General features: G+C 38.5%; 1 protein-coding gene across 2 annotated transcripts; it reads right to left on the bottom strand.

Moving 5' to 3' along the window:
- Window positions 1–634: 634 nt before the first annotated feature.
- LOC140923884 (neuronal acetylcholine receptor subunit alpha-7-like) lies at window positions 635–10,485 on the bottom strand. 2 transcript variants are annotated; one of them, XM_073373906.1, is made up of 7 exons: window positions 10,350–10,481; window positions 9,937–9,981; window positions 9,432–9,541; window positions 3,655–3,799; window positions 3,178–3,433; window positions 2,767–2,939; window positions 635–1,934 (listed from the first exon to the last, which is right to left on the bottom strand). In XM_073373906.1, the coding sequence occupies exons 1-7, from the start codon at window positions 10,464–10,466 to the stop codon at window positions 1,047–1,049; spliced, it is 1,734 nt and encodes a 577-aa protein (XP_073230007.1). In that variant the 5' UTR covers window positions 10,467–10,481; the 3' UTR covers window positions 635–1,046. The 2 variants fall into 2 exon arrangements, with proteins under 2 accessions (XP_073230007.1, XP_073230014.1); XM_073373913.1 differs by lacking the exon at window positions 9,937–9,981 and having other exon boundaries at window positions 10,350–10,485.
- Window positions 10,486–11,104: the final 619 nt, after the last annotated feature.

Below are 11,104 nucleotides of genomic sequence, written 5' to 3'. Positions count from 1 at the left end.
TTGCCTTTATGAACATGATCTAACATTCAACAGTATTGTTTATCACAATATACCTTACTTCAACGCGGGATATGTTTTTATTTACTGTATTTTCTATATGAGAAGAAACTTAACTTACTATCATTTAGTCCAGCATCAGACCTAACTCTTACAAAGCGTGCAAAGAAGCTTGTATCTTACAAAAATGATTTAACATGTATTTCTTTCAATAAGAACCGATCAATTCCACTTAAATGATTCTCTTAGAGAAACGACATGATAACATTAGTAAAAGGCATACACTTTCGCCAAACTTCTTACATTCCTTATACAATAATTTAAACTTTCATATCTTTTATAAATCTCTTTTCGATAACATTGCCCTAGAAACGAATGTGAAAAAGGCTAAAGGCCAAACAGGAATTAATAAGGCATTAAAGGGAACCTCCACTCTTACTACAGAATAAGTTTAAATCGAATAAAATTATGTTGATAAACAAATTTGTTCGAAATTTGTCCTTTAAAAAAGTGTTTATATCAGGAAAAGTGAATTTTAAAATCGCTTATTTTCTCTTTCAAATTTCGCGGGCGCCGCCATCTTGAATAATTGTGACGTGTTACGGTTGCTCTATTGTTCTGACACAAGGAGCTTTTGTTTAATAACAATAGGGTAACCGTAACACTTCACAATTATTCAAGATGGCGACGCCCGCAAAATTTGAAAACAAAAATAGGCGAATCTAAAAGTTATTTCTTTCGGATACAAACGCTTTCTTTAAAAACATTTTAGATTGACTTGACTGTAACAGTTATTTCCTGTGATTTAAAGTTATCTTTTTGTTGAAGTGGAGGTTCCCTTTAAAAAGCTACTTTTAAGACGCTTGTGTTGTATCCGATATACTGCTGAAATTACAAGTCAACCGACTCCTATTAATTTTTCTCTTATTTGTTTTTCAGTTTACATTCATAAGACAACGTTATTGCAAAAAGGAAAGCCTTATTGCTGTCACTACTGTCATTTAAAACTCTTCAAATTTTTCAAATTAAGCAGAAAAGTTTTGTATCCCTCACCATGAGGTTCCTGCAGTAAATATCAGAAGAGTTGAACCAATCATTACAACTACGAACACATACAAAAAAAAAGTGTCCAATATTTCCGCCACCAGGACCCATTCCTCCCGTTTTGAATCATGCTCGTCCTGTTCTTCAACAGCTTCAACCAATGTCTTAACATAGTCCACCAGATGATCCTGCCGATGCAGAAGCGCGCCTATCAAGAAGGTTTGGGACTGAACGTTGGTGTTCACTTCGGCCTTTTCGCTTAAAGGATTCTCGCACCAGGACTCTCTCCTTAGCGACTGACGAGATGGGAAGCGGCATAGATTCTTGACAGGCAGCCCAGGTCCCAAGTGAAGCATATCCACAGTCAGTTCATGACACGCCCCGCACGGAGGTACGTTGGGCTCAAGCAAGTTAATGTTCCCTGCCGTGTTTCTGCGACTTGAATGACTGTGATGGCACAAGTTAAGATTCGGATCCAGCGACTCAGCCATGGAAACGGGTCGCTTAGGTTTGTTGTTTGACTCGCCTTTTTTTTGGCCCAGATAGTTTTGATTCTGAGAGCTGAAATTTGGACCCGTCTGCTCCGCCAACGAATCAGGGCGTTTTGGTTTAGCGTTTGGTAGGCTATTTCTTTGGCCTGACAAGATTTGACTATAATTGTCGAAATTTGGATCCAACGCGTCTGCCATGGACTTGCGTCTGGACCTTCTACCTTCCTCAACAGGTTTTCCTTTTTTCTGTGATTTTTTGCGTTCTCTCTTTGCTTCAATCTTTAACAGCTGACCTAGTCCTTGAATAACTAACTGGCGGATCCAGAAAGGAACTTCTGAGAAGGCTGGGTTTGTGAAGTAACACTTAAGTACTATACAAGTAGCTATTAATGACAAGCCAACCTATTGAGAGAAATAGACGTTTAAGTGGTAAAAATATTTTCAAAGACATGATCATGGACCAAAATAACTAAAATCGTTTCAAACTGGTTATACTAGCCAAAGAATAGAACGAATATATATAAAAAGTTAGTGAAATTGATCCAGCGGATAAGGTCGTAATTTGGATATCCCTCAGTCGCTAAAGCGACTGCCAAAACCAGTACTGAGGTTGTGAGCATTTTCATGCTCTAAGCTACTCCTCGTGGTGGAGGCTACAAGGCAGTTGGTTCAGAAGAAAATAAAGACTACTTTCCTTTCTTAATAAGAATCTAAACTAATTCTACAAGTTTTAGAACGTCCCGGTATCGCGAGATACTTACGGTAGCCTTAGTTGGAATTTAAATTTAATACATTTCCTCTTCCCTTATGGGGCTTTCAGGGATAATGAAACAAAAAACTCAAATGGAACATGACATGGTTAAGAATCCCAACTGGCAGGAGGCGAAATAGCTTACTCTTTTACAATCATGGCCATGGATTTCAACTCAGAAAAACCGAGAACAAATCTAGCTATCGGTCAGGGTAGGACATGAACTCGGAGACTCCGTATTACAAGTCTTAAAGAGAACGTAAGAAGGCTCCAGCTAGAAGAGACGAGCGGCCAAAGACCCTTAAATCTGCAAAACCCCAAACTCCCGAAGCTTACAATTTTCTATGATCAAACTTATGAGGCAAACACTCTTAAAAGACTTTTTCTCAACTTTAAAAATGAGATGTAGCTCTAACTTTGCGCTTTGCTTTGTAAAAAATTTGTTAAAAGAAAAAAAGTTGCTGGACAGTTAGCAATACCTACCTCTATCAATATACTGGTGAAATATACACTGATAAGTGGTACTACTTCTGATGTCGCGGGTAAAATGTCTGCTACAATCAGCATGAACACTGTAAGGGCCAACATGTTAGTTATCACCAAGGTGATTCTCTCTCCAGCTTCAGATGGAAGGAAAAACGAAAGTAGAGACAAGACTAGAGAATAAATGAAAATATGATATCAACTTCTCACTCTATTTTGGATTCCCAAGTGTAAAATATTGAACAAAATCAACTTTTAGCTTTTGCTTGTCTTGCAAGGTGAACCGAAATTTTAAGATGTAAGTAAATATGGTGAAAGCGTTAGTTAAGGTTACCGGACACCTTCAGGGGTGTCTAACGCGCAAGTTATTTAGAGCGTTCCAGTTTTTTAAAAAGTGCTCCTCGTACTTACGCGTTATGAGAAAACAAGGAACAATCAAGTTGACGAAAAAGTATGTTGTCCTTCGTCGTATTTTCAGGGTACAAGTAACATCAGAGTAAGGCTGTGGACAGCACTCATAAACCTTTGTATTTCGTTTACAGGGAAATCCAAGTAATTCCCACTCGCCGTTCACTTGTGTTGTCTTAAGATCTGCACTTGAATTCTCAGCTTTGATATCTACGCGCCATGCGTCGTACGTCCACGATCCGAACTTCAGATTACAGGCCTGCCAAAGAACAAACTATTATCCTGAAGCGAACATGATATTTGTGTCAACAAAAATTAGAACTGTGTTGTTGGTACAGTTAGAAATATTTTCTGGGGTTAAAAATATGAAACTGAAAACAATCCTTTTCAAGAGGTGGAAAGATCAAGTAGTACTACTACTTCTACTGTGTTCTTTATGTCGATGGCCCAAATCAACACCTTTGACAGTTGTAAGCTTACCTGCTCGTCAAACGGGAAGTAGCGAACATTAATCTTACAGGAACTTTTAAGCATCAATGGCGCCAGCCATTGATTGGTTCCATTATGATCTACTTTGACTTTTGTTTTCATTTTATCCAAGGAACCATCGTGGTCTTCATCGGCACTGAAAGTCGATATTAAACATGAAATGAATAAACACAAGCACCGGGATAGCAAGAAGGATAGCCTGCGAAAACATTCGTTTCTCCTCGCTCTTCGCCGCTGGGGACGTTTCGCACGGAAGAAGCGGCGAAGAGCGAGGAGAAACGGATGTTTTCGCAGGCTACAAGAAGGATCAATAATAATAATAATGATAGCGGAGCCGTTTGCACGGCGGAACCTAAAGTAAAAAAAAAAGTAAAGTAAAGTAAAACTTAATTTACACAGGGTATCCCATACAGCCATAAGGCTGCAGGTCTCCATAGGGTCCCTGTATATTTGAAAATTAATCTACATTAAGAATTATCATAAACTATTACATTTAAAGAGCCTTATAGAAATACAATAATAGAATTTAAGAACTACATTAAAAAGCCTAAAAATACAATGCAAAATCACTTTCAAAGCCTAAATTATGAAAATATATCAAAGCTGTGATAAAAAGAAATGCCTTGCTCGGCAGCAGATAGTCTAAATGTTTTCACTCTTCTCGATGTTTAAACGGAGTTTGTTTAAAATCGTTGCGCCAGCAATCAGAAAGGTCCTTTTCCCAAAATTCTGTTTAACGTTTGGTAGGGATAGCCTCATACTTTGCCTTGTGGAATAATTGCGAATGTTCGAAACTCTAGTGAAAAATAATGAGAAATAACTAGGAACTAATGAGTGAAGACAGAGAAAAACGAGTTTAGCCTTGTGGTAAGAGCGTCTGCTGGAAAGAGTCGGCCAGTGTAGCTGCTCTATTTCTTCAGATGAAGGAGAGCAACGTGTGATAATCCCGGCAGATCTATTCTGTAGGCGCTGTAGTCGATCTATATCTTGTTATAGAAGGTTACTCCAAGCAATGTCACAGTAATCAAATAATGAAAGAACTAAAGTGTTATGAAGAAGTGTTGCTGCCTCTTTTGTGACGAAACTTCTGACACGGCCCAGTACGTTTGACGCCACCTTTTTACACACATATTCATAAAGTTGTCGAACACCACGCCTAGGTATTTAAAAGTAGTTTCGCAAGGTACGGACTTTCCGAGAAGATTAAGTTTTAAATTGCAATCGCGCTCTTTATGCCTTTGAGATGGACCCCTGCGGCACTCCAGAAGTTATAGCTAGCTCTTCAGATGAATGAGAATCAATGTGCACGAACTGCTTTCTTCCAGAAAAAAAAAAAAAGTAGTTCGTCATCGCATACACCATAATACTCTAATTTGCTAAGCAACGAAAGAGCTCCAATGAAGTTCATTGTTCGTCCTCAATGCCAGATTATGTAAGTGATCTCTTTTATTCATTAGTTGTTTCACCTTGCGTGTCAGCTATGGTACCTTTTGTCCCCTGACTCGCACGCGGATTCTTGGGGCATGAGAATCGTCGACTTAACCAACAAAAAGCTGTTTAAATGAGTCCCATGAGTCCTCAACACCCGCGAAGGAATTTATTAATGACCATGGAACTTTGTTTAGATCTTCAATGAAAGCATCACGATTGAAACGCTTGAAATAACTACAGGAATTGGAAACCTATCGATGCGAGAAAATGTGGTAATGACGTCAGCAAACACCCGCCCGTCCGCCCGTACAGACTTTCAGGGAGGGATTAAGAAGATTCTGCCAGGGAGAGGCTATAAGATACAGCTTGCTTTTTTATTGGCGAAAGTTAACCTTTTCACCCAGAGGCAGCCCATGGAGTTGTTCCAGTAAAAATCTTTTTTTTTTCTTTGGTTTGACTTATGACCAAAGAACTTTTTAAAATATATTTTGAAATGAAGGCTTTGCTTTTCCCTGGGTCGCTATTCTCAGATTAGTCAACGTTTTGGCAGGTGTATTTACGTGAAAACTAGCGCAGCATCTTCACTGAAACATTGTGTAATTTTATATTTTTGTGTTCTTTCAATGCTGCAACAGTATGAAATACAGCTTCTATCAAGATTCTGGTTTAATGGTTTGTTTATATATGTGTGGTTGAATAAAGCTTCCAGTCAACGCAAAGAAAACTTGTCCAATACTATGCACTGAGGACGGTCGACAAGATACGAAGTGAACCACTGAAGAACTAGGTTGGAAAAGCCATAACAAAATCGTAAACTCTCAAGAAGGATTGCGTGATCAATTGTGTCGAAGGCAGCGGAAAGGTCGAGTAAAACCAAAATGGACTGACACTGATCATCAATAGCAGGCTGTATGTCGTTAATAACACTAATTAGTGCAGTCTCCAGTGCTTTGATACTTCCTGTAGGCCGGCTGCATCTTGGCATAAAGACCATTGTCATGGAGATATTCATCGATTTGAGAGGCGACGATTCTTTCAAGTGTCTTTGACAGGAACGAAAGATTGGAAATAGGCCTGTGGTTACTAAGCTGGTCGGAGTCAGGAGTTTCTTTCTTGTTATAAGAGGACGAACAATCGACTCCTTGAAATCAGAAGCAAAAAAGCCTCTCTCAAGAGACAAGTTCATAATGGTGGTTATGGTCGGTAGAAGGACATCGACGCAGTTTTTTAGAAGCCATGTCGGAAGTGGATCAAGAGAGCAGGATTTAGGTTTTGAAAAAATGGATGATTTTTTTAAAGTCGTTATCGGAAGTACGCTAAAAATCTGTTAGAGAGCTCCGGCAGGACTCGGCCGTTAAATCGAATTTAAATCGTGGAACAGGTTGCAGAGAGAGACCGCACCTCAAGTTGATAATTCTAGATTCAAAACACTCAGCAAAACTTTCGGCAAGAGTCTCGAGGAAATCATGTTTTGGTAAAGCAGGAGCACATTTGATGTTGAACAATTCATCAACACACTTGAAAAGTTGCTTCTGATTCGACGCCTCGACCTTTTTCTTGTAATAGCTGGCTTTAGTCGCTCTTATGGAACGGTTGTGTTTACGACAAATATCTTGATAGATATGCTTATTAACTTTAAGGCGAGTGGACAGGTATTTTCTCTCAGCGCCTTCTTTCCCGCCTCAGTTCTCTCAGGTCGTCCGTCAACTTAAGGGAGAATGTGATTTTACAGTAATTGTCCTGGTTAATAGTGGGGCATGCTTGTCGAACAGGGAGCGAAGCGTTTTTTCATATGCAACGATTTGCTCGTCAAAGCTAGTAATGTTGTTATTGTCCGGCGAAGATTTTTTGATATCACTTCGAAAAGACTGCAGATAGATATCACGAGTCTTGTGATAGGTAGCACACCGACGGGATGCTGGAGGACGAGGTAGATTTCTAGTACTTGGCAATTTAAAACAATTAAAAATCATTCAAAGGCCAGTGAAAGGCCTTTCATGTCTGACGCCGGGCAGTAAGTTAGTGCATTTCATCGTGTCCAAATTTAAAATCTTTTCAGTAATCTGGCTCCGTGAAGTTTCAAACCGGTATCATTTCAGTCTAGAAAGTTGCGTAAAATGTGGTCAAAAAGTGACTGGTTAAGGCTTACATAACAACTTAAATAGCTAACCAAATACTACTTTTTTTTCTAGGGCCGATAAATGACAGGATTACAGGATTTCGCATGGAATAGACAACTCTGAAACACTGAGACACAAATTATCACCTTCCGGATCTGTAAAAACCGGCCTATTGTTCGAAGCCAAGAGCCCGCTGAAACTAGACCTAGATCCCATTTTTTTGAGTCGAGAATTGGTTTTTACCTTAGTTCTACCAGTCAACACCATCCGGAAATAACACAATCATACACTTTCCAAGCACTGATAAGACTATCCACAAACACGCATAATCTTTTCACGTTTAATACAAGCGAAATATCAAATAAAAAACTCGGCCTTTTGGCAGAAAAAAACACTTCTAGACTTTTCCCTTACACTTTTGTTATTCAAGTTTCCCGGATGTAAAGTCACACGGTCGGCAGAGTAGCATAGACTCTGTTTTCACACCAGACCCCGCCAGGGCCAAAGATCACCTGCATTTTTGCTCTCGCCTAATTGATTTGACGCCTAGAACCCTCGATGGTCACCTTAGCCTGCGAATACAGCAGTTTAGGTCATGGTCACCTTGCAAAAGCGAACAATTCTCAGCCCCGATCACGGTCATTGATCTGTTTAGGGTACTATATTGGATGATGCAGACTCTGCTAATCGTATTAGCTTTGTCCCATCTCAGAGCTTTACATGATGCTCTCCGGAAAACTTTTCTCAAGGTGACCAACAACGAAATATAAACGGTCCCGAAACTAGCTTTAGGTGCGCCCTGATTTCAAATAACTGTGACCTGTGTTAGAGACTGAGAGAATTGTGGGTAGGGACCGTGAAAAATACCAAAGATAGAGGGGGGAGGAGGGTTATATAGAAAATCGCGAAATTCTGTCTACAGCCCCTTCTACACAAATCCCTAACCACGAAATAACCAAGAAAAATATGAGACATAAGCAAACAACGCAGTAAACAAGCTAAGACAGGGGAAGTTGAGAGAAATTACCAAATGTTTGTTAACCCGGTTTTCAAAAATCCTGGTAGATTTAGATTTGGGGTTACGTATTTTAGTCTAAAAAATGGACGTTAAGTTTTGCTGTGTCTTTATCAGATATAACGACACTCAATAGACATTAATTTCTTTTGTTTTTTTTTTCTTTATGAATTATTGATGAGTTTTTGAAAATGCTCCTGATACTCGCTGAAAATAAAATCGAAATATGAAAGACTTCTTCTTTCTTCTAACGACAGACGCACCGGATTTTCGAGCCCGAGTGTGCTTTGGGTGCAGGATGTAGCGGACCGTGGGCTCAAACTCAGAATTTTTTTCTGGGTTCGTTGTGGTTGACTCTCATCTACGTGATTTTATAATAATTACTGAAATAATGAACATGCATCATCGTGATTACGGTGAAGTGAAGGCTGTACAACAAAGGAGTTATATGACATGCCTAGCTTTCCATAAAATTAATCTAGCTGCAGAATATTGCATCAGTTTTTATTGTACAATCAAAGATGACTATGCCGTACCTAGGTTTTAACAAGAAAAAACCCTTCGAGAAAAGCATTAGTTTAATTTAGAATAAGTAGTCATCAACTTAGAATTGAAACAGGTAGATACGAAAAAATCCCTCGTACTGAAAGGATATGTTCCTTTTGTCGGCAGTAACAAAATTGAAGATGAAAATCATTTCCTACTAGATTGTAAGGCTTATTCTCAGATCAGATATTTTTCTCCAAACTAGAAACTGAAATAACTGACTTCAAATCACTTTCACACGATACTTTAATATCTCTTCTTATGAATTCTTCTGATTATTTAGTGAACTGTCAATTAGTTTCATTTATCTTGCAATGCTTTGAATTAAGAACCAAATTAATATCAATGAATGAATGAATGAGAACTGTAACGTCTTGTAATGTTTTGCACGTACCAATTAGTTGAATTAGTACTTAAAATTAGACTAATAGCTTTTGCAGTGCTGTAATTCCTTTACGGTCATGCAATAAAGCATTTGGTGTTGTTGTTGATAGGCTGGCAAGCCATAAAGTTAGCCATTAAAATAATCAACACGGCGAGAAAAAATGCTTGCATGAGTGGAAGATTTTTGTTAGTCAAAGCATAGGTAATAACATTCGCCCGTAAAACTTGTAAAATGCCAAAAAAAAACAAAAACAATAATACCATGGGCTTACTTGTTATAGAGGTAGATATCAGGTAACCAAAGTTTTCCTGGATCAATGTTTATTTCTGTAATCCCGCCAAAATCACTCACGTTCCAGCGTAATAAAGAATTGACCCATTTCTAAAGATAATGAAAAATACAGCATTATTGACCAAAATAATGATAATGTCTGTGATAACACAAGTCCATAATGCGGTAATTACGGATGGTAAATACCTCTTACATGCACAAGGGCAAACTAAGAAGATACTGAATAGCCTTGGGCAATGTTTTATATCTGAGAGAGTTTTTAAAATAAGCATTTCCGACTGGAGTTACCCCGAAGCCCTTATAATTTCTGGTCTTTCTCAAGGCACGTGGTGCATGGTTAATTAAATTTACCTACAAACTTCCAGCCCCTAAGCTGAAATGCGCCATTTACGCGATTAAATGCCGCAGATTGAAACAAAACTACCAATGAACGCCGCGGCACTCACTACAGTTGTAGTCACGATATAAAACAAACTTAAACTAACCTGTCTAATCCAAAGACTCAGTTTTAATATCTGTTCTCTCTCGACCTGAAGCGTAAAGGGAACCTTACATAACATCTATAGCAATTTTGATAATTCTTTTATATGGGCTGATTTTTTTTTCTGGTCGTCCTCTATAGGGGTACATATTAGAGATATAGGTATATTCTAGTTGTTGATATACGGTTTTAGACAAATAAGCAAGAATAAGATGATGGCCCTTGGTTTCTGAGTCAACAGAAAATATCCATCCTGTCCTGCCTTCCGCAAGCCAACGAAAAGGTAAACTCTTTCGGAGATCATGGACAGAAAATCCATCAAACATCCTTAGTTATGAAGACAGGCCAACTAATTTTTTAACATGCCACGGGCTGATAACTTAACAAAATTATGTAAAAAGGATTATCTGTACATACCACATCTACTATTTGATTTAATGTTACTCCGAAGGTGACTGTAACATTGTCTGTAATCCTTAGTACAGGCCGGTGATCTTTACTGTGCATGTGTCTTGATAGGAAGCTTGTTAGCATTTCTTCGTAAACGCCATCATTGTCTAACATAAAGGTTCATGAATTAATTCTAACAAGAGATCATAATTATTAAAAGTACTTTCCTGAAGAACACTCGTGAGATGTAATGCGTTGGATTAAGTAAGTGAAAACGTCCAGTGGAAGTCCAAACGTCAAGTTGAAACTGGATACAAACGCTCAAAGATTAAAACATATAAAAATATAAGACTTTTGCTGAGTTTGATGCGGTTGGTTACTGAGTTGTATCACCGCCAGAGATCCCCCTTTCGTGAAGTTAGCATTTATTTTCCCGTCTTAAATGATGTTGGTGCCGGGAAAAACCTTGGGGACTTACAGTTTTTTCATTTTGGTCATTAACTGTTAACTGCATGCTATCTTTACAATATAATTTACTGAAAAAGTTGCCACAACAAATCATACCAAAAGTTTAACAAGGTGAAAGTTTCAATAGCTCACCTTGAACGTTTTCCCCGATATCTGGCGTCGCATAGCAACAGACTGCCAGGAATAACAAAAGGAGCCACATATATCACACTTGAAGTTGCTTACAGCGGGTTTCTGCGAGAAAAAAAGCTTTGCTGACTGTAACACACACAGGAAGTTTTAAATTGCAAAAGCAAAACATCGAGTGTTGTATT

The sequence above is a fragment of the Porites lutea genome, chromosome 1 (assembly GCF_958299795.1).
Source record: "Porites lutea chromosome 1, jaPorLute2.1, whole genome shotgun sequence".
Taxonomy (NCBI): Eukaryota; Metazoa; Cnidaria; class Anthozoa; order Scleractinia; family Poritidae; genus Porites; species Porites lutea.
Note: the sequence above shows the minus strand (reverse complement) of the source record. Positions and strands in the feature narration are given on the sequence as shown.